Below are 24,912 nucleotides of genomic sequence, written 5' to 3'. Positions count from 1 at the left end.
GATGACTTTCCTATGATGCCGGAAGGGAAAGTAGAGCCCCAATAGTATGGGGGGGAAGAATCAGGTGAAAACCAGTCTAGTCCCACCAGATATGTCAGTTACATCAGGAAAAAAAAAGAGTGGACCTCCTTACATATCTGAGCTATGCCCAAGGGAGAGGAGCTTGGTTGCCAAAAGTATTAAGTATACCATGGGCAGAATTATGCTTCTCTTCTAAGTAACAAAGAGCCAAACCCAAACAAAAATCAAATGCATTTCGCTTCAAATCAACATTTTTTTGTGTGTGCGTGTGAGGAAGACTAGCCCTGAGCTAGCATCGGTTGCCAATCCTCCTCTTGTGCTGAGGAAGAGTGGCCCTGGGCTAACATCTGTGCCCATCTTCCTCTACTTTATATGGGACACTGCCACAGCATGGCTTGACAAGCGGTGCGTCGGTCTGCACCCGGGATCCAAACCTGTGAACCCTGGGCTGCCAAAGTGGAACATGCGAACTTAACCGCTAGGCCACTGGGCCAGCCCCCAAATTTACGTTTTTAACCCTATAGTTTTTTATCAAATAAAATGCTATAGGTACTCCTCTGAACAAATGACACAAATATATTTTAAAAAGAAATCAGGGTTTTGAGCGATCAAAAAATGGGCAGAGGAAATGAACCGACACTTCTCCAAGGAAGATATACAGATGGCCAATAGGCACATGAAAAGATGCTCAACATCACTAATCATCAGGGAAATGCAAATCAAAACAACGCTAAGATACCATCTCACGCCCGTTAGAATGGCTATAATCACCAAGACAAAAAACAACAAATGTTGGAGAGGATGTGGAGAAACAGGAACCCTCATACACAGCTGGTGGGAATGCAAATTGGTGCAGCCTCTATGGAAAACGGTATGGAGGTTCCTCAGAGAATTAAAAATAGAGATGCCCTAGGATCCAGCTATCCCACTACTGAGACTCTATCCAACGAACCTGAAATCAACAATCCAAAGAGGCTTATGTACCCCTATGTTCATTGCAGCATTATTCACCATAGCCAAGAAGTGGAAGCAACCTAAGTGTCCCTCGACTGACAATTGGATCAAGAAAATGTGGTATATATATACAATGGAATACTACTCAGCCATAAAAAAAGACAAAATCGTCCCATTCGCAACAACATGGATGGGCCTGGAGCGTATTATGTTAAGTGAAATAAGCCAGAAAGAGAAAGACAAACACTGTATGATCTCACTCATATGTGGAATATAAACCAACACATGGACAGAGAAAACTGGACTGTGGTTACCAGGGGCAGTGGGGGTGGCGGGTGGGCACAAGGGGTGAAGGGAGTCATATATATGGTGATGGACAAACAAAAATGTACAACCCAAAATTTCACAATGTTAGAAACAATTAAAACATCAATAAAAAAAAAAAAAGAAATCAGGGTTTTGAGTTTTTGATGAAGGTCACTCATGCTTAATAAACACAGGGAATTCACAGTGAAAATACACTTGTAGGTAAAAAATAATTTTAAAAGCATTTATTAGTCTATCAGCAAAAAATACTCCACTTATTACTAGTACCCTGTATATTTGGATGACAAATGAAAAAAACTGACAGAAGATTTTACACTAAAAAAAAATAGTTATAGCAGTCAGTGGAAATTTTAGTGAGTACGTTGGTTAATAGGCAACACAATTAAATTCCCTTCATTAATGCCTTGCCAGGAAGAGATGGAAATGCCTGTCTCTCTGCTCTGAAACTCGATGTAAATAATTAAAAGAAGACTTTAAAAGGCCATAATTCAAGGATGCTATCAGGACCAATTGGGATATTAATTCAAGGTAGAGGAATTCTAAAGTGTTATGCACAACAATATATAGACACAGTAAAAAAAAAAAAAAAAGCATGTTTAAGTAGGCAATTCATGCAATTAGGATTTATGAATACAGTTTCATTTTAATTCTAAGATTGCCAGAAGTGGAAATTCACTTGTGACCATGCTAATTTTTAATCCACAAAAGATCAAAAGTCAAGATTAACATGCAGATCACTTCATTGTATGCTGGTGACAAGCAATTTTAAAGTTCTCATTAGTTACAGGGGCTCAAGGGATTGGCTTGGCGTTGGGAGGGTGCCAATCCGGTTTGCTTAGAAAAATTCTCCAAAAGCAGTCAGTAAGCTTTGGGAAAGTAAAGGCTTATTAAAATATTTGCTATCTGAGCAACTTAAAAGGGGCAACAAAGCAACTGAAGTCTACAGAACTTTCTGAGTACTATTTTGGGAAATTTCACCACCTAAACCTTCCCAGTAAGAAAAGGTAATCATTCATTCATTCACTCAATTCAGAAGCATGTCTTGGGCACCAAGTACACGTCTGGTGCTCATTTCTATCCTGTATTAACTTTTAAAAGGTTTAATAACTTTAGGCAGAATTAAAAAAATACGTAGGGGCCGGCCCCATGGCATAGTGGTTGAGTTCGGCATGCTCTGCTTCGGCAGCCTGAGTTCGTGGGTTTGGATCCCAGGCACCAACCTACAGCACCCGTCAGCCGTGCTGTGGTGGCGACCCACATACAAAATAGAGGAAGACTGGCACAGATGTTAGCTCAGGGTGAATCTTCCTCAAGCAAAAAGAGGAAGATTGGCAACGTATGTTAGCTCAGGGTGAATCTTCCTCAACAACAACAACAAAATGTATCAATTTTACAAATAAGTCAATTAAGCCTTTATTTTTATGGAAAGCTGTCCCTATCTTGGAGATTTTTATATTTTCAAAGCAAAATATAGAATATAAATACCAAGAAGAGCAAACTAAACCCAAACTAATAGCAGAACTTCAGAAACCAAAAATAATAAGACCTAAATTTCAAAGGATTCTAAAACACATTATACATCATTTCTTATCCGAGATGTACTTGAGCTCTTCAAAATAACACATGACTGGTAATGCTCATCCACAGAAAACTATAAAGATGATAAATATCTGTGAATGTACAAACTTAAGGCTATGAGAACATGGGGCCAGTGTCCCATCAAGGAATCTTGGGGCTCTGTAAGTCACCTCACAACACAGAATGACACAGGTGGAGAGGGCACCAATGCAAAGCAGGAGTTTAATCTGTCATGTAGGTCTCCTTGAAGATATATACTCTTCTCAGGAATCAATAATACCTATTAATAGCTAATAAGATTCCAACCAATGGGAATTTTATACTTGCCTTTAAGGGGGACCATAAAATGAGATGAATATATTCACTTCTTAAGATGCATTTTTGCCCTATAATTATGATTATAAATTATTTTTATTTATATTCTCTTCTAAAATATGATATAGATCAATGTTCTACAATATCTAGATACAAGAATATACTGTGAAAAAGATTTAAGAATAATTGCTTTAGAAAATTAAACTTTTAAAAAGACACATCATGAATTTTTAGTATAAAAATTTTAATATGGAAATTATATATTTTATATTCATGATAAAGCATATATTTAAACGTATTTCCCATGCGAGCTCTCACTGCCAGCTGACTTTTCAAATGAACATGTATATCAAGGAATTTAAATAAAAACTTCTAAACAGGCTTTGATTTACAGAATTTGTTCTTAACTAATTATGAATGTATTTGGATTTAAGCTGAACTAAAAAATAATTTCACTTAGAAATTTGATTATGAAATTCTGGCTTGCAAAGACTATGATGAGGTTTTATCTAGCTGTTAAAGAACATACAACTCAGGGCCGGCCCTGTGGCTTAACGGTTAAGTGCGTGCGCTCGGCTGCCGGCGGCCCGGGTTCGGATCCCGGGTGTGAACCGACGCACCGCTCCTCCCGCCATGCTGAGGCTGCGTCCCACATGAAGCAACTAGAAGGATGTGCAGCTATGACAGACAACTATCTACTGGGGCTTTGGGGGAAAAATAAATAAATAAAATCTTTAAAAAAAAAGAACATACAACTCAGAACTAAAATCTCTGAAAAAATTCAACCTTGAATTATAATTAATATAAAAGATTGAATCTGCTCATCTCTTATGGGCTGTTATAGAGCCTAGAAAATAAGAAACAATATGATAGCGTATGGGCTTCAACTGACCGTCCTAAGCTTTCGCAAGACTCTAGAGGGCCAAAAAGTGTGTGTGTGCGCCGAGCGTGTCTGCATGCATGCATGTGCATACATATATGTGTGCACATGCTTTTCTCGGGGTGAGTGTGGGGACTGACATACAGTAAATATGATTCAGCAAACTTTGAGAAGTAGAATTATAAACAATAACCCGGAAAATGCCACATTCCCAAATACAATGTGCTTGTGGAAACTGTAATATGTCCTTTAGGCAAATACTTCTGAAAAATCAGAGAAAACTATATTTCAAATAGCTGTTTCCACTTCCTGCTAATGATGGCATTTTGTAAACTGTAGATGAGTATACTTTGAATATTTTTTTAATGAAGTCAATGTATCTTATTTATCTACACTCCTGATAATGTCTTCTTCCTTATTTGGGATGGTATTTTCTGAGAAGAGGATAGAAAAGCCTGAGACGAGAGGATGTTTTATATATACACTACATATATCTGATATATGACAGTATATACACATACTAAAATCTTAATTTAGTGGCTCCCTAGATGTAAAAATAAATTTGAGAGGAAATCACTCTAAAAATTATCATATATTCATATTTCTTTAGAAGATTATTTAAAATATAATTGTGGCATTAAGTAGTAGGTCTGTGTATACAAGTAAACAGTTTCTGTTTGAAACAGCAGAATTGCTTTTGTTGAGAGCTCACAGAACCGCAAGGTGGCAAGATACTGAAGACAAGACATTTGGAAAAAAATCAATAAATAAGAATCATTATATAATTTCCTTTGGGAGTTGGGCTGTTTTTATTTCGTTATTTTCTGGCTCTTGGTTATTCATATGGAAAATTCACAGGGTCATAATCTGTGATGCTTTAAATTGTTTTGCCTTTATACAGTGACTATTATATTCTGTGAGAAAAGAAAGCAGAAGAAAAAAGAAGAAAATCTGAAAATAATCCCTTTCTGCCCCTGAATCTGATGACATCAGAGAACAATGTCTGAAGAAAAGGGAGGGAATTACATTAGAAAAGGCTATTTTTGTGCCTTGTCTGGCATGCTGCTAAAAGCTCTTTTTTGAAGTAACGCACCTTTCTTACTACAGCTTGGATTAAAGAGGATAATTTCTTCCTAAAAACAGACTGTTCCATTTGCCTTCATGTTATCACTCACAAGGCATAGCGAAAAATCTCAAACAGCAGAATTTTACTGTCAGGTACCCCAGTGATGTGAGAATGTTGAGAATCAAACAGAATGTTTGATTTATTTTCAAATAATATTCAATCTTGTTTCTCATATCAGTTTTTGTCATCTTACCAAAGAAAACAAAGAACCCCACGCAGGAAAAAAGAAACGGAAGGAAAAAGCGTAGTGATGGGGTTATGATCGTCCATACTCACGGCAGCAAGATGGAAATGTACTGTTGATCTGCTCCATAACCTCTGTGAGGTCCGTGTTGGTGTCATGAGGCGGAGCCAGCAGGTCCTCTGCCGCTGTGACAGCAGATAAAAAGAACAGATGTCCTGAAATTAATGTCCAGCCTTCCACCAAAACCCAGCTTCGGGAGAAAACACTAGTCCTGGTCTCTCAATATCAGTGTGAAAATAGATCTCCTTGAAAAGAACAATTTTAGGGGAAAATACCAAAACTATTTTTGTATTAATTTATTGGTAATATAATTTTACATAAATAAAATGTACTAGATGTTTCTGTAGACAGAATCCCGGCGCCAAGGGAAAATTCATGATTAAAAATAAAGAATGTCGTCATATCATTTCAATTTATTAGTTGGAATTACATTTTTTGCATTTTAAGTATTTCTTCATACGAGAAAAACATTCTGCCAATTTCTTTTTCTCTCCTTCTTTCTTTTTGGAGATGTCAGTATAGGCTAGCTTACGAAAACTAGAGGTTTTCACTGCTACAAAACTACAGGTATTTTATAAGATACTTTTTACTTTGATGTTTTTTATTCTATAATCAATAGCAAAATAATTCTCTTACTAAAAAAATAAAATAATATTAATAGTTTAGGTTTTCTTCTGATTAAAATAGCAAAAGACAGCCCATAAACAAATTAATGTGGTTAAAATATGTGGTCTTCAGCAGAATTTTAGAACTTAAATTTCACCAATAACAAAATGTCATTCCTGAGTGCCCAGTGGACAGAGTCTTTTCTAGCAGCAGTGACAGGTCCCCTTGGTGACCAATGACAGGCTGGGTGGCACCTCGGCCTCAGATAAGGGCGGGAGGGGTGGCAATGTCTGCAGGGTCTGGGATGGAGACAGCTAATACTATTAATACTAATACTATTCTTCAGTATTATATTCTGAATATGTACAAATATGATATTTTAGAGACATAAAATTTACTAAAATGAATAAAAACATCATCCCGAAAAGGAAAGAAAAAATTAAATTGTTGCTCATCCCAAAAGGAAAGAGCACTTACTTTTTTTCATCCTTCACCAAAATTCAATCCACTACTACACATGATAAAAGCAAGTGTATGATAGCTTATTATCCTAAAATGTTGGCTTTCTTGGTGCTGTTAAAATGGCTTTGTACTCAGCTGAGCCCAAAGAGACGACAAAATTCCTTTATGCCCTAAGGCACTCATGTGTAAGAACGCTATTTAAAATGAAAAACAAATGGCTAAGTCCAGAGCAGAGCAGGGGAGCAGGTGACTTGGTGACACCAACCTGCTTGGTGGAACTGTGGGCCGGGGTCCGGATCCAGCGAGTAGCTCAGTGCAGACTGCTGAGGGGAAGCCCAGGGGGAAACGCCATTGATTCGGGAATCGGATTCAGGCTGGAATCACATCCAAAGGTTAGAGCAGAGGAAGGATGCAAGTAACTATTGGGGAAAACGTTTCTGTTTCTAACTTCCCCTCCCCGCCATGGATAATTAAATCACGTGGAATTCTTTGGCCTCAGACACTTTCAAATTCATGTCACCATCAGATGGGTGGGTTCACTGGTACTTCACCCGAGTACCAAGTGGTCCTTCTCTTTCAGTCTGGGCTCCTTGAAGAACTCAGTGGTTATATGCAAGATTCCCCTCTCCATATCAGTCTCATCCCTCGATTTTTCTCTCTCTTATTTTTATGTCGACCAAGTGAATTTAGAAACATGTTTCATTCATCTTTAAAAAATTAGCATTGCTTCTCATTCAGTAAGTTTATCCAGTTGCAAACTCAGCTCATTTTACAGACAATACTGGAGAGTGGTTAAGAACACGATTTGGGATTCAGATGCTTGGATTCAAATGCTGCCACTCAGCAGCTGTGTAAATAAATCTGGGCAAATTTTGTAACCTTCTGTGCCTCGGATTCTTCATTTATAAACTGGGGATGGTAACCAGAGTGCCCGTGTCAGAAGGTTTTGTGAGGGGGTGATCAATTAGTACTTCTGAAGTGATTAGAACAGAATCTGACACCTAGTAAACACTTGGTAAATGCACTCATGCACAAAGCTTTGAAATGGTGATGGATCCACCGACAAGTATATGGGCAAATTAGAAAGCGTGATCCATTGTAGACAGACTGCGGAAGTTACAGTGTTTTTCCATTAAATCTATAGTAGTTGAAGTCTGGTAGTTCTGCCAGTTTTTACAGAGTTGAATTTTCCATCTACTTCTGGCATTCATGCTAAATCATTAAGAAGAGATAAGACCTCTGCAGGCTGGGATATACAAAGCCATTTAGATATCAGCTCTGTCTAACAGCATTACTGTGCAATTCAGAAGGCACATGAGCCATTAGGCAGCTCTGTCTAATGGGATGGAGGGGGGTGGGTAACGGTGAGCAGGAGAGCCTTTAGCTCGAAGAGCATCCACAGGTTGTGGCAAAGAAAGCTTTCCATCCCAGCTTCCTTCTGCAATGATTCTATCCACGCGCTAGGTTGTTAACACAAATGCTTTATATTTGAAATAAGAGATTTCAAGAGAAAATTTACCCCTTACACAGGCACCATTCGGAAACCTCAGGTTCACAATACTAACAACGTAGCTTTTCCAATGCATGTGACTGGCACGGAGATAAGAATCAAACATTCCGGAGGACTTAGAGAAAGCCAAGCCTCCGGTCACTCTTGGGCAACTACTATTTTCTAATGATGCACAATTGGTGAGGCTCCGAAGTAAGCCTTCCCCAAAACTCTCACACAAATTCTGAACCAGGGACAGACATACAGAAAAGTATATGGTCAAAATATAACAGGTATTTGGGGCCCGCTGTGTAGCTAAGGCAGAAATTACTTCGTTCTGAATGATTCTGAGAAGTTAAAAGATACTGAGAGCAAGCGTGAAAAGACGGTTTTCTAAAATTTGAGACAATAACCAGACGGTTGTTTCTGCCTTTGATCCCATAAATCATTTCTGGGGAAAGGCATTCCTCTTCACTGCCTAGGGGTCCCACACTGCACAGGCCAGAGAAAAAGGCAAAGATGACATGAATGTTGATGCCAGGGATTCTTCAAGACAGAGAGATTCCAGGCCCATTTTCTGGGACTCTGCACCTGCTGCAAAGGCGTCTTCATTACTAGTTCTGTGACATGACTCTTCCTCTTTATCTGCTAGATGTAATCAAGTGCTTAATTCTCTACAGTGTATTATGTCTTTACACATGATGCTGTCTTGTTATATATCACACTATCTTGCTATGGTGCCTAACAAAACTGCAGGCACCAAAAAGGCAGAAACTGTGTCTGATGTTTTTTTTTATATCCCAAAGAGGAGTGTTTTTCAAAATTGCAGGCTATTACCTATTGATGAGTTATAAAATTGATTTGGTAGGTCCTGACCAGCACTAAGAAAGAGAGAGAGAAGAAAAATGGAAGGGAAGGAAGGAGGAAGAGAGAAACAGAGGAAGGGAGAAAAGAAGGAAGGAAGGAAGGAGGAAGAAAGGAAGAGAGGAAGGAAGGGAAGAAGGCAGGGAGGCAGAGAGGGAGGAAAGAAAAAGTAAAAGATAAGAGAGCATTTCTCTATAACAGCAATTATTATTTTGTATCCATCATACACGTATGCATCATCATAATGTAAATTGTATTTCTTACTGTCAAGAAAGTCTGCAAATAACTACCATGAAACACGGCCTGGTGTTAGGAAATAATAGTAGCAAATTAATAAACACCTGTTACTTAATTTCTTGAAAAGAGCTCATTGGAAGAAAGGCTTTAGCATGAAGAGTCCAGGTCCCTTGCTGTCCCTTACTCTCCACAGATGTTTCCCACACATAATTTACGCTGACACATGTTATAGGATCTTTTCCCTTCAACTATGCAGAGCCGAGCTAGATTTCAGTGCTAAAGAAGAATGGGAAACGCCATCGTACGCTGGGCAATCACTTTTGTGACAGTGAGGATTGATGCCTACATTTGAAGAGGGATTTCTAAGCCAGTCTGAATTAACCATGGAGGTGAGAAATTGCAAGTGAACCTCTTTATGGGACCCAGCACCCGGGAGATGGGACCGGGATGGGTGGCATGGGGAGGGGTGACACTGAGTCCTTCACGCTCTACCTGCTCCAACAGCTGTCGGAGGCGGTGGAGTTGAGATTCTAGCTGCTTGTTGTGCTCTTCTAAGATCTGCATCCTAGCCTCCAGCCGACCTTTGTGCTGCCTGAGGAGTTTTGCTTCCGCTATCAGTTCTGAATCCTCAGCTGTGTGATGAGGAGACACAATCGCGTCCGGAGGTGAGCCGACAGGGAGCCCCCGTCTCAGGTGCTGCTGCTTCAGCTGCTCGTATTCCACCTGCAGATTTCTAATGCAGAACAGGAAAAACTGGAGTTACTAGTGTGTCCATCGTCTGCTCTCCAAAATTGTCTGTGAGCTCCAAATGTAGCTCATGCTACTTATCTCCTCTTCGGTGAAAACATTTATTAACAATGAGATGAGCAAGCATGAATAAACCGTAGCTTTAAGCAAATGTTCTCATAGACAGTATCTCTGAACCCCCACATGCAGCTGTAATCTACAGCCAGGAGCCCAGCTGGTTAATGTCCCCCTGAAACTTTGACTCCACAGTATTCTTAGACAACGGTTCTTAAAAGAGAATGAGTAGAGGCCACACTGAAGTTATTATGAAAGAATTTCCATTAGAAGTTTTCCCAGGGTGACATATCTTCTCCTCCCAGCTCGAGCACACCTTTGCTCTTCTTCCAAGTCGGCAATGATCCGCTCCAGTTCCCCACGTTCTTCCCTTTCGACGGACTTCAGGATCTGAGCTGGACTCTGGGGCTGGCTCACCGGGGACTCTCCTCCGAGCGTCTGGCAGTACTGCTGGATGAGGGCGTGCTCGTCCTCCCTAGGGAGATAAAGGAAACACACACAGAAGCTCACATCTGGATGTCAATGTCTCTGCACATAAAGGAAGTAGAAACGATGATCTGGATGGCTGCAGGGCCAAGACTGCCTTAAAGCTCAATGTCCCTATGACCTCCCTTTAAAACTCCAGGGAGCTATTTATCTAATAGTGTATGTATACTACACATACCAACATTCCACGCTCTGCCTTAGTCTGATGTGTATCCCACAAACCTCAGAAGAGATATTTTACTCAGCAGAGGATATAAAATCAAGTACAACACTTAAACAGTTAACATAAAAGATACCATAGGCAAAATCAATAATTGACTATCAAAAGACTAGATTGAAAGACTGTTAATTAAAAATAAACAGCTATAGACTGAACGTTTGTACTCCCCCAAATTCATATGTTGAAACTTAATCCCCAATGTGATGGTATTAGGAGGTGGGGCCTTTGGGAGGAGGAGCCCTCGGGAGTGGGATTAGTGCCCTTATAAAAGAGACCCCAGAGAGCTCCCTTCCCTTGTCTGCCATGTGAGGACACAGCCAGAAGACAGCTGTCTATGACCACCAGAAAGGGGGTCCTCCTCAGACCCCAAATCTGCCGGCTCCTTGATCTTGGACTTCGCAGCATCTGGGACTATGAAAAATAAACGTTTGTTGTTTATAAGCTACCTAGTTTATGGCATTTTGTTAGAGCAGCCCCAAGGGACTAAGACATAGTGGATTTCACTGTCTTCAGCACGTGGTTGAAAGAAATTTTGTAATGCTTTGTAACCCACAGGATGGGAAAATATGATCCTTATATTCTTTCACGTAAATAATTTAACACAAATTATAATTGCAGATATTTATCAAATATCTACAGATATTTTACTTGATGTTATTGGTATGTCATTTCTAGGATCAATCATTCTGCATTAAAACAAGAAATTACATTAATTCACTTGGGAGCTCCCACACTTCTAACTACTAGTCTAATGAACTAGACATATCAATAACGTGGTCGAATCTATTGACTGACAGAAGCAGAAGAGTAGCAAAGTAGACAAGGTTGATACACTTATGGGAAGGAAATGCTTACCAGCAGGCCTGGGATCCCTTCCCTTCCTTTATAGGGAGATTCAGTCAGATCTCCTTGTAAACGTGCAAATGACAGACCTCCTGGCTAAGGCTAGCAGGAGAGTCTTGCTCTAGAATACCTTTAGCAGATTGTATCTGGTCTGTTTTCATGGCTTTGGGTGAACAAATCTTGGAATCTATGGCTTTATAGAATAGGGCTTCAGAAAAACATCATGTAAGTCGTGTAGCTACCAGAGTATAAAATGGAGCTATCCCATGACTGAACCAGCTCCCTTCTGTGTAAGTGATGTGACTGCAAATATCCCTTAGAGACCTCTTCTGTTACACGGGGGTCGGAGCACATCCCAATGCAGCCAGAAAGAACCTGGGGAGCTGAGCTGGCAGTGCCCTGGAGCTGATGAATAATGCTTGATTCTGGGTGACATCTCTGATCCTTGAGAGCCTGACTTGAAAATCCAACCCTGTGTTGTTGTAGTTTACTCTGATAAAGAGAGGAGTTGATATTTTATCTGAGAGTTATTGAATTCTTAGAAAAGGTGTGTCCTGAGTGTTGAGATCAGAGTAATATGATGAAGCAAATGAGAAAAATGAGCGTTACGCCTGCAAAACAGCCAAAGCAAATATTCAAATGAGCCACTTACTAATTTCTTTGGCTTCCTTTATCAGTAAACCCTCCCTTCCTCTTTCTTTCTCTCTCTCTAGATATGTATAGATAAAGATACGTACATGTATATATGTGTGTATGTGTGCATACGTATATATACATACATTTTTAAAAAACAAAGGCCATATACTTCCGTTACGTTCACAACATAAACATCGATACCTAACCTCAGCTTCCTCCTACCATCAAATGAACAAAAACGGGGAGAAGTGGGACCCTCACAAAACAGCTAAAAACTGGAAATAAGGCACACAGATGGGATAAAGATTGAAATCAGCTATGGCACCATTGTTCCATTCCCTTCCCTGAGAAAACGCAGTATCGCTGGGAAATAAATGAAGGAGTCTCTAGAAGAATCTCATCCTTGTTCCTAAATTTAGAAGGATATGGATAAGAGGAGAGAATGGAAACTGCACTACTGCAGAGCAGCAGCGTTTGAAGGCAGAACCAGAAGCTTGCAGGTTGCCCATATAGCTAATTCAAACAGAAATCTGGCAAGGGTGTGCAGGGGGCGGGGAGGTATTTTCCTGATAGGAGGTAAAGGGCCAATACCCTAAACCTGACTGTATTATGAAGAAGAAGCAGGCTCAGAGGCTAAGGCATCAGTACGGCTGGAACATCAATTAGCTGCTAAGGATGACAAGACTGCAATTCAGCGTCTTCACCACTGTCAGTGTTAGGAGGCACCTTATTCAGTTCATGTGGAGAGAGGCCATAATAAGAGACAATAAAAAGTACAAATCTCATATATGGACAGGTCAAATGGACAAAGCATAAAGATATAGTGGGTATAAAATAAAGCCATAGCAAAGTAAGAGTACAGCAGAACATTTTGTAACTATTTCACAGGCTGGAAAACGATGAGTATAGAAACTAAAGAGACTGAGTATCCAAAAAGAATAATAATAAAAGAGAAACATTCACATGATCCCAGTGAAATTTCTATATTTTAAGAGTAAAGCATCACAAACAACCAGCTAGAAATCAAAACAAAACAACAAATCATTTGCAGAGGAAGAGAAAGGTCTAGCCTTCTACTCTCCATAATATTTGGTGTCCAAAGGCAGAGGAGCAATGTCAAGAGGCCTAACCCAGCCATTCAGATGACCAGCCAGGTCACCCAAATGTCCAGCAAAGCAGTCTGTCCACAGAGCAGAAGAAAGAAAGAACGAGCAAGGATAATGCAAAACAGAGAGAACAAAAATAGACGGCAATCTCAGCGATTTCAATACATAAGAAGTAAACTGATTCTCACATTGGTGAAACAACCAATTAATTACAGGATTCCTATGAATAATTCACCTAAAAAGAAATTAAAGACCAAATGTAAAAGTTAAAAAAAAAAAAAAAAGAAATATTATAAGCACAAGAAGAGTTAAAAGAAAATTTGAGTCCTACAAGCTACCCGCTGGATCTATGACATGATGGAGCCTAGCATGGAGCTCCTCTCACATCACAGGGCACCATTAGACCGTTTATGCCCTTAGAACATTCATGCAGCAAACATCTGACCTCAGGGATTATACTTACAGCTCATTCTTAACAAACACCAACTAAATTTTTGTTTTAAAGATTTAGGGACCATCCACAGTGAAACAAATATACACACAAACTAGTCAAAATTAGACTTGAGATGTATTTTGTTGTTAACATTTACATAGATTCATTTCTTCTGGGAAGCTGATGGGGTTTAACATCTTATTATAATCATATATTATAATCATCACCACCATCATTATATTCTTTCATTAAGGTATCTGAAAGGGAATTAAGGCAATTTCTACAAAACAAATCATTTATATATAACATATAATTTTAGTCTTAACTGTTTTTCACAGATTATTAGGCCTAAAAGTAAAATATAAAAATAGATACATTCAAGTTCTTAATTACATACCGTGAAAACCAAGAGCACACTCTTTAAATGCAGATAGTACATGAGGTACCAGATTAGGGTCATTAAACATCAATAGAGTGCCTGGTGCTAAAGTAGAAAATGTCACAAAAACATAGGTCTGCACCAATGAAATACTATCAGATGGAATATAATTATACTATATTTAAGTCACACATAGTAAATACGATCTAGATTACAAAATTAGTACATATCAGATGACAAAAGAACTGTGATTCATCCAATGACCTTTTGAAAGTAGGCAAGACAGAAATAAAAATAACCATAATTTTCTTTCTTTAAAGGATTAGTCTGTTCCAGGCTTCAGAGTTGCAAACAGCAATGCCAGTGCAAACCACGCCAGCCTCCCAATTTGATCCTTCCACATAGAGCAAGGTCACTCAAGGGCAGAGGGCAGATGGGGTGAGACATTCCGATGGCAATGACCTAAGGAACTGTTCCTAAGTTCCTGCTACTGAGATTCCCTAGGACTATCTTGGGTCCTGTCTCTTTCTGAGACATAGTTGCTTAACTCCTCCTTCAAAGAAAATTAGTATCCTTAAAATCAATGCCCTTTTCAATTGTCCAGAGTCAGACTTTCAGGGGAAATGGAAGTATTGGGAATTGGGTTTGTATGGGGAAAGAGCTGTGAGATTGAGTCATGTCTAGGCTGGGGAGGGAGCAGCCCATGATGCACGGAGGCGGACCAACTGACAACCAGCTTCACAGAAGATGAACGCTGTGGGGAGCCAAGGAATTGGCTCCACAGACCAATTTGAGGGACAGAGAGGCTCAAACTACAGGGTAGGATGGCTGCTTCTGAAGACACAAATGACTAAAAGGGCCTTGGATGACTTAGAGAGAATGACAAGTTCAATTCTCAAAGTTCACACCTTAAAGCATAGGGCTTTCTTTCACTGCTTATGGCTGAGATCAACCAAAACCAAATTTAGGAGATTAGTCTGGCAGATGTTGAATTACAAACTCTTGGTTCAGTCTGGATGGTGAAGCTAGGGCGTGGATGGACAACAGGGGGGTTTGAGACAAGGACAGTGATGACCTCCAGGAGGACTGGATGGATCTGCAGATGCTCTGACCCTCCACCCCAACCCCGCACCCCAGTGCAGTGTTCCCATCTGGGAATCCCTCCCTTCCCGCAGCAGCTGAGACAGTGGGGTGGTCAGGGGTGGTCGTGCCTGGAGCCAGGCTGCCTGGGTCTGAATACCAGCTCTACCATTTACTGACCGTGAGACCCTGGACAAACTCCTTAACCTCCCTCAATTTACTTACCTTTAAAAAGAACAAGATGTGGTAACAACCACTGGGGTATCATCTCAAAGGGTTCTGTGAGGATTAAATAAGTGAGGATGGGCAAAGTGCTCAGAACAGAGCCTGGCTCTTAGTACACTCTCTATCAAGGAGGAGATGGTGGTTGTTTCTGCCTCATCACCATTATTATTCAAGAGAAACCCAATGATATTTTTATGACCCAGCTCAGAATAACAAAAACCTCAACTCAAGAGAGGAAAGATGGAGAATTCAAGGAAGAGAAAAATTCCAAAAAGTATTGTAGAAATTTGCTAACTTATACTACTTTTTGTTTAAGGCATTTTGAGTTAGTTTTTCATCTTTCCCAATAACAACAACAAAGTTGCTAACACTTTGGATGTTGGTTGCCTCCAGACAGACCTGAGAGTGAAGAAGAAGAGCCAAGATTGCCTTCAGATGCCACCCACCCCTCGTTCGGAAGCTGGCGATAGATACCGTAGGTGGTACTGAAAACTGTCATCCATTGTCCCTTGGGATTGTATCATGACCCTACCAATGCTGGAGCTTTAGGACATTTCCAGGGGAAGGCCAGGATGATAGAGTATGTTGCACACTTTCTGCTATTACAATAGGTCCTGTAAGACACAGACAAGCTTTGATCCAAGCTGAAAGCAAAGAACAAACAGCATAGCATCTTGTTAAGAGCAGCAAACATTTCTTCCTATATCTCACGATCCAAGATGCTAAATTATTAGACAGGAAAACAACAGAAGAGCCAGAGAAATAGTGGGGTTTAGTTTCTAACTCTTCCCTCACACAACCTGAGGAGCACCATCAGCCAAAAAGAGGTAATAATCATCCCCCTTGTAAGGCTCTTATCCATTAGGAGAAAAGGTACTTACGTAGTAATATTTATTCATCTTATCAATTCAGTAGTACTGATTAAAATAGAAATATTTAATTAATTAAACATTATACATTTAAGGGAGAAAAGGTGACCATTCCACGTCAAACCACTGGAGTTTAGGTCCAGAGCAGGGCTTCACGGATTCAGATCCTCGTTAGCATTCTCACCTGAATAGCGGAATCCCTGCGTGTTCCCAGAAAAAGAACCCCAGTGTACTCAGTAATGCAAACTGTGAAAGAGCGAAGAACTTCCAGAATTGGCTTTGTCAAAATAGGATTTATTAACATACTCATTAAGAAAATGTTAATGCACCAGTAACTGGAAAACAATTTCTCTTTAGTGGTTTATACCTTCTTACACTATTCATTTTATTTAATCTTACAAATCAGGGAGAATTTGCTTCCTTGCCCATTACAGCGCCTAGAGGCCACCTGCATTCCTCCATTTGCAAAGCCAGCAGTGTGACATCTGCAGAGCTCTCTGTATCTGACCTCTGTTTCCACGGTTACATCTCCTTCTCTAACTCGGACTCTCCCTCCTATAAGGACCCTTCTGATTACATTGGGTCCACCTAGATAATACAGGATAATCTCCCTGTGGCAAGATCCTTAACTTAATCACACATGCCAAGTCCCTTTTGCTATACAAATGACATATTCATAGATTTCAGGGATTAGGATGCAGACTTCTTTTGGTGGTCATTATTCTGTCTACCGCAAATGCCCTCACGGTGTTCTTTCTCTGTAGGAACACTTATCTATCTCCTCTCTAGCCGGGAAGATTCCTGAAGACACCATCTATATCTGTAGACTTTACAGTATTGGATACGTGGCAGTGCTGTGCTGGTAAATGTTTAACAGCAGGTTCTCTAAAAGACAAATAAATAAAAAGGCCCTGATTTGTAGCATTTTCAATTTTTATGGTTTAAATACTTTCGCCATGGCCAATTTAAGCTAATGGTTTCACTGAATGTGAAGTTGGGAAAAGATGCACAGTCGCACACCATCTGAAAAATACAATAAATTACCCCAAGAACATAGATAACAGTAAAATGAAGTAAAATAATTAGGGCGTGATGAGTTTTGAAAATTACTTCTGTTTTTATTTTAATCTAATCTATTTAACTGTAAGTGTATACAAACTAATTTTTAATAATGGCTCTGCTTAACAAACAAGCTTACAAACTTCTTGAAAATTTAACAGCTGGATCTCACACCACTGCATGGTGGGTAGATAATAAATATTTGTTGGATGGATGAATGAGTTAATATATCTATTGATAGTCTATTAAAATGTATTCAACTGTTGGTCATCTGATTATTTTTTCTTTTCTCAGATGTTAGCGCTAAATTTAAAAATAAATAGTGTTTATTCTAATTTGAAGATAGGATATACTAAATTTGAGCATTACCGTTACTGTGCTCACAAGGCGTGACAAACACATTTTAAAGAATTTAAATTTGGTTTTAATTATTATTTTTTTTATTTCATGTAGTTCTTTAGCTATTGTCAACCTCGGTGGAAATTATCTTGATTTAGGAGATATTCAACATATTTAACCACTTTATATGAAACACATACTAGTAGGTCAAATACGGAACAAGCATTATGACTACGTTATTATCTTGGTTTGGGAATTGTTCCATGCTTACAGTACATGAATGATAATATACAAATCACTACTGTATTATTGTAAAGTATTAACATGCTAGTCTTTGAAATTTAAAGATTTTATTTATTTTATTTTTTCCCCCCAAAGCCCCAGTGGATAGTTGTATGTCGTAGCTGCACATCCTTCTAGTTGCTGTATGCGGGACTCGGCCTCAGGATGAACGGAGAAGTGGTGCCTCGATGCGCACCCGGGATCCGAACCCGGGCCACCAGCATCGCAGCGCGCGCACTTAACCACCAAGCCACGGGGCCGGCCCTTTTTTTTTAAAGATTTTATTTATTTTATTTTTTCCCCCCAAAGCCCCAGTGGATAGTTGTATGTCGTAGCTGCACATCCTTCTAGTTGCTGTATGCGGGACTCGGCCTCAGGATGAACAGAGAAGTGGTGCCTCGATGCGCACCCGGGATCCGAACCCGGGCCACCAGCATCGCAGCGCGCGTAGTCTTTGAAATTTAAAATTGAAAAATCTCCTGAGAACTTTTACGTATAATCTTAACGATAGTAAAACAAATTTAAAAACTATTGACAGGGAGACATTCTACATTAGAGTCTTAACGTAGTTCAACTGGGCTCTGTCCATGGTCCTTTTCAGTTTAAAACCCCTAAACACTATGTTCTACAACTTTTTTGGCTTCCTGACAGCTTCCCACCAGATCCAAACCACAACGAACCTGCGTAAGTCAAGGAAACTTGACACTATCTTTTAGACATCATTCACAATTAAAAAGGTTAATTCCAAAGTAGAGGGGAGAAAAAGTTCCAAAAGCAAGATGAGACACAACAGTGAGATAATCAGAGATAAAATACCTGCCTAGAAGGGATGGTTCAACATTCACAAATCAATCAACGCGATGCACCGCATTAATAAAATGAAGAATAAAAATCACATGATCATCTCAATAGATGTGAGAAAGCATTTGACAAGATACAGCATCCATTTATGATAAAAACTCTGAATAAAATGGGTATAGAAGGAAAGTACCTCAACATAGTAAAGGCCATATATGACAAACCCACAGCTAATATCATCCTCAATGGTGAAAAACCGAAAGCTATCCCTCTAAGAACAGGAACCAGACAAGGATGCCCACTCTCACCACTCCTATTTAACATAGTACTGGAAGTCCTAGCCAGAGCAATCAGGCAAGAAAAAGAAATAAAACAGATCCAAATTGGAAAGGAAGAAGTGAAACTGTCACTATTTGCAGATGACATGATTTTATATATAGAAAACCTTAAAGAATCCACCAGAAAACTTTTAGAAGTAATAAACGACTATGGTAAAGTTGCAGGATACAAAATCAACATACAAAAATCAGTTGCATTTCTATACACTAACAATGAAGTAGCAGAAAGAGAAATTAAGAATACAATCCCATTTACAATTGCAACAAAAAGAATAAAATGTCTAGGAATAAACTTAACCAAAGAAGTGAAAGATCTGTACACCGAAAACTATAAAACATTTCTGAAAGAAATTGAAGAAGACACAAAGAAATGGAAAGATATTCCGTGCTCTTGGATTGAAAGAATTAACATAGTTAAGATGTCCATACTTCCTAAAGCAATCTATAGATTCAATGCAATCCCTATCAAAGTTCCAACAACGCTTTTCACAGAAATAGAACAAAGAATCCTAAAATTTATATGGAACAACAAAAGACCCCAAATAGCTAAAGGAATCCTGAGAAAAAAGAACAAAGCTGGAGGTATCACACTCCCTGATTTCAAAATATACTACAAAGCTATAGTAATCAAAACACCATGGTACTGGCACAAAAACAGACACACAGATCAATGGAATAGAATTGAAAGCCCAATAATAAACCCACACATCTATGGACAGCTAATCTTAACAAAGGAGCCAAGAACATACAATGGGGAAAAGAAAGTCTCTTCAACAAAGGGTGTTGGGAAAACTGGATAGCCAAATGCAAAAAAATGAAAGTAGACCCTTACCTTGCACCATACACAAAAATTAACTCCAAATGGATTAAAGACTTGAATGTAAGACCTGAAACTATGAAACTTCTAGAAGAAAACATAGGCAGTACACTCTTCGACATCGGTCTTAGCAACATATTTTCAAGCACCATGTCTGACTGGGAAAGAAAAACAATAGAAAAAATACACAAATGGGACTACATCAAACTAAAAAGCTTCTGCACAGCAAAGGAAACCATCAACAAAACGAAAAGACAACCTAACAATTGGGAGAAGATATTTGCAAACCATACATCTGATACGGGGTTAATCTCCAAAATATATAAAGAACACACGCATCTCAACAACAAAAAAACTAACAACCCAATTAAAAAATGGGCAAAAGACCTGAACAGATCTTTCTCCAAAGATATACAGATGGCCAACAGACACATGAAAAGATGTTCAAAATCATTAACTATCAGGGAAATGCAAATCAAAACTACAATGAGATATCACCTCACGCCCGTCAGAATGGCTATAATTAACAAGACAGGAAACAACATGTGTTGGAGAGGATGTGGAGAGAAGGGAACTCTCATACACTGCTGGTGGGAGTGCAAACTGGTGCAGCCACTATGGAAAACAGTATGGAGATTCCTCAAAAAATCAAGGATAGAACTACCATATGATCCAGCTATTCCACTGCTGGGTATTTATCCAAAGAACTTGAAAACACCAATGCGTAAAGATACATGCACACCTGTGTTCATTGCAGTGTTATTCACAATAGCCAAGACATGGAAGCAACCTAAGTGCCCATCAAGGGATGAATGGATAAAGAAAATGTGGTATATATACACAATGGAATACTACTCAGCCCTAAGAAACGATGAAATCCAGCCATTTGTGACAACATGGACGGACATTGTAGGTATTATGCCACGTGAAATAAGTCAGAGGGAGAAGGTCAAATACCGTATGACTTCCTTCATTAAGTAGTAGATAATAACAACAATAAACAAACACAGAGAGACAGAGATTGGATTGGTGGTTACCAGAGGGGAAGGGGGGGGAGGGCGAAAGGTATAATTCGGTACATGTGTGTGGTGATGGGTTGTAATTAGTATTTGGGTGGTGAACATGATGTAATCTATGCAGAAATAGAAGTATAATGATGTACACCTGAAATTTATACAATGTTATAAACCAATGTTACTTCAATAAACAAAAAAAACAAACAAACAAAAAAAGAAGCAAGAGGTTTACACTTGAAGAAAAAAAAAAAGAGATAAAATACCTGCCTAGAAAGGGTCTTAAAAAGTATCCTAAAATCAACAAAGCTTTTCCTAGTTGCTAAGAAAATAAAATATTGGCAGAGAAGTTAACACTTTTCAATGGCTGGGGGTGGGGGGTTAACATGCCCCAGATTGTATGGATCATAGTTGTCAAATGGCAGAGATTATGGAGGAAAAGGGGGCACATAGAAAGCAGAGGATTTTACAGAAAGGCATGTGTTCTGTGGAATTACATTTGTGAAATTAACAAGAAATATCAGACAAATGGAATGAATATCTATACTTGTATTTATACATACAACAATCTGATTTTCCTGAGGCAGATTAGTTGCCAAACGCAGGATTTTTTCATTAACTTATATGAAACTAAATAAATAAACATATCCAATTTATACTATCATAGCTTGAAAGCATAACATCTAGGTAGACATTTTTGTAACCACACATCAGTTTTGATTGGGATCAAAATTCAGAGCCACAATCAATGAAGATTATTTCCAACAGCCATAACATGAGATCAAGCCTTCCCAGGCAGCACTAATTTCATGATTTACTTACACACTTCCAGTGGTAGAGCTGCTGTCAGTGAGGAAAGATCCATTAGTCCTTTCCATCTGGGCCAGTCTGAAAAATGGAAATAGGGAGGTTAGATAATATGGCCACAGAGGGCACAGTAAACTGGAGGTATATCCTCAGTCATTCTTACACTGACATAATTCTGACAAAATACAGAAAGGTCCAAATCCCCTAACAAGACTGCGAAGTTAAAGCAACACCTAATGTTGCGTTACATTTCTGTCATCACTGCCTTAAGGCCTGTAGGCCTTTGTCTTATACCATGTGTAGTCTTCTAGTTGACCTAGTCTCCTAATCGACCTTTCAGATCCTCAAGTTGGTCTTCATTCTCACACAAATCTGATTATGCTCCTCTCACATTTAAAGACTCTCCATGACTCCGCTTTACCTAAGAACAAAATCCAACATTAGCAAGCGGGCCCTTCATTACTGAACTTCAGTTTCTGTCTTCACTCCTCATCCTTTACCCCTTCCCTCCCTGCAATCCTTTCAACAAGCCATATTCTTTCCCCACTCAATGCTTTTGAGTATGTTTTTCCATTACTCTAAGAAATGGAAATTCTTTTTGGCCAAGTCCCAGTTCAAATGTTACTATTTTTATGATGCTTGAACTCACCTTTTTAGGCACAGCTTCTTACTAGCACCGCAGACACCTAGTATATACTCCTTTTCTGAAAGTTTGTGCACACCATCAAGACTAGCCTATATTTTCTTTTATAATGTTTGGGGTCTCTAAAATAACCCCCTATAACAAAGTATTAGCATACATTTAATTATATGTTGGAATTCATAATGGGCACCATCTCCTGAGAACACGTCCCATCCCTACTTTCATTCACTGAAACTGGGTTACATTATCTAAATCCTGCTTGTACAAGGACTCTTACGAGCTCAATAATCACATCCTATGGAGATTGACTCTTCATAGAATGTACAGTGGGTGTTTGGTAAAGTACAAATTACAGCCTGGAAAGATGAGAGCCCAGGTTGCAAATATAATGGAATCATGACTCCTGCAAGACTACCTCCTTAAACTAAGGCATGTTAATGGTACAGGATTAACACCAAAATAGATGCATTCTGGATAGCAGTGCAGTGGAGGGTCCTATCGTAGTTTCTTACCGTGTGGCATACTGTTCTATTCTCGAATGGGTATCATCATGAAACAGCTGAGGAGACTGTGAGGGGCTATAAAGGAAAGAGCAAAGAAAGAGTTTTATGCCCAAATATTGATAGATGTTCCTATGAGGAATGTTAGCTTAGTTAAATAATGAATTTGCCATGCAAACAAACCACTAGGATTGTTACCCAGGAGGCAGAACTATTATTTGAGAACAAGAGTTTAGTAATCACCCCATGCGAATAAAACCCATCAGAATATCCGTCTCCTGCATATGGAGCTGTGAATACTCACTCGTAGTGCTCTGGCCACATACTGATGAGTGTGATAGGACTGCAAAGAGGGGAGAGGGAAATAAAAATCACAGAACAACAAACACCTTAGAGCAATTTAAGACAAAAGCGATGGGGGGCTGGGGGCGAGGCGACATTCTCAATTGTCTTCCACTCATACGTCTTGTTACCCTGAGGTCCATCATGGGAAAATCAAAAAGTAACAGAAGTCACTGTTTATTCTAGAGAAGATGCTGTGTATTCAAGTGCCTGCAGGGGCCTTTTCACAGATATGACAGGAGATTTGTGACAACATAGCAAACATATCTTTAAATAGTCTTATTGAAAAAAGAAACAGAATGCTCTCAAATAGCTCAAAATTATGGAAGAACTTTAAAGATAATGTTCCATAATACACTGAGAAGAGATGCAATCACATTTTTGCTCTTCCTGGAGAAGAAACTTGGTCAGGAAGGTAAAATTAAATACCAAAGACTACATTATATATGGACGGCAGAGTTGAAATAAAACGAGATTCTTCTGATTCTTTGTCCAACGTTAAACGTAAAAATTCAAATCCAGGTGCATACAAAGCATGTCAAACTCACAGATACATTTAAAAAAGATACAAAGCAGATATCCACCCCGAAACCTGGCCAAAAATTTCACGTTACCAATACAACTGAAAGCAACTTTTCTAGATCATGATACACTTGCTTCAAACAAAATTTTATCCAGAAGTTCAGTCTATGAAACTGATAAAGGACACTTGTTCTGCTTGAATCAGGGCTTGAGTCTGGAGCTTGATCATTCAGTATCACTCCTAACCCTAGGGGGAACCCTCCAACCTCACAGCACCACCTAGAAATCCCCAAGTCTCCAGGAAATACCATTCAAAAACATTGATCTTAATTAAAAGCTAGTTCTAACCCTAACCTTTTATTTTTTGGAGGTGGGGAGGAGGTACTGACGAATGTGGAAATTTAAAAGTCTAAAGAAAATTAGTTCTCTAAATAAATAAAATCTCCTGCAAAAGCTATTCCTGATTGAAACAAAGAAGGAAAGTGTGAAGTATTCTAGATCTACTGGATTCTTCTATTTCTCTTATACATACATACTTAAGAAAAAGTTAATGATCTCATTATCTCCTACTGGGAAGCACAAGTTGATGTCTGAAGAGCAAAGACTAAGAAAAGGTGGAAGGTCATTTGAGAGGAATAAAAAACGAAGACACTTTGGATCTACTTTCAAAAACAGGCATTTATCTAGTCTGTGTTTGTCAGAATATCTATACTGTAAATAGACTTAATTATCCACGTATAAAATAGATACAACAATGAAATGACATGGTATTATCTAATAGTCTTTTTACAACACTACTTTCATTAACTCTGACATATGGATGTTAAGTGTCAGGGGAATGATTTGCTATACACTTTCCAAAAAATAGTAACTGCTCCAGAGATCACTTCTAAAATTCAAGTGTACCATACCATTTGCTGTGAGCTTTTTTTTTTTTTTTTTAAACGACGAGAGAGTCCTTTATTTTTTTATTTTTTTTGTGAGGAACATCAGCCCTGAGCTAACATCCATGCTAATCCTCTTTTTGCTGAAGAAGACCGGCTCTGAGCTAACATCTATTGCCAATCCTCCTCCTTTTTTTTTTCCCCTAAAGCCCCAGTAGATAGTTGTATGTCATAGCTGCACATCCTTCTAGTTGCTGTATGTGGACGTGGCCTCAGCATGGCCGGAGAAGCGGTGCGTCGGTGCGCGCCTGGGATCTGAACCCGGGCCACCAGTAGAGGAGCGCGCGCACTTAACCGCTAAGCCACGGGGCCGGCCCATGCCGTGAG

General features: G+C 39.1%; 1 protein-coding gene across 7 annotated transcripts in view; it reads right to left on the bottom strand.

Annotated features, from left to right (window-relative positions):
• UTRN (utrophin) overlaps positions 1-24,912 on the bottom strand; it is a 504,353-nt gene that overhangs the window by 5,835 nt on the left and 473,606 nt on the right. For all 7 annotated transcript variants that reach the window (XM_087425184.1, XM_087425188.1, XM_087425183.1 and 4 more), the window contains 7 exons: positions 23,082-23,120; positions 22,790-22,855; positions 21,650-21,715; positions 10,221-10,379; positions 9,596-9,836; positions 6,779-6,887; positions 5,478-5,570 (listed from right to left, as the gene is read on the bottom strand). In XM_087425184.1, the coding sequence (XP_087281310.1) occupies positions 5,478-5,570; positions 6,779-6,887; positions 9,596-9,836; positions 10,221-10,379; positions 21,650-21,715; positions 22,790-22,855; positions 23,082-23,120 (773 nt within the window). The remainder of the gene's footprint in view (positions 1-5,477; positions 5,571-6,778; positions 6,888-9,595; positions 9,837-10,220; positions 10,380-21,649; positions 21,716-22,789; positions 22,856-23,081; positions 23,121-24,912) is intronic.

This window comes from Ceratotherium simum, chromosome 38 (genome assembly GCF_057802395.1).
Source record: "Ceratotherium simum simum isolate JZ-2026a chromosome 38, ASM5780239v1, whole genome shotgun sequence".
In the NCBI taxonomy this organism is placed as follows: domain Eukaryota; kingdom Metazoa; phylum Chordata; class Mammalia; order Perissodactyla; family Rhinocerotidae; genus Ceratotherium; species Ceratotherium simum.
This window is presented reverse-complemented; position numbering and strand designations above follow the sequence as displayed.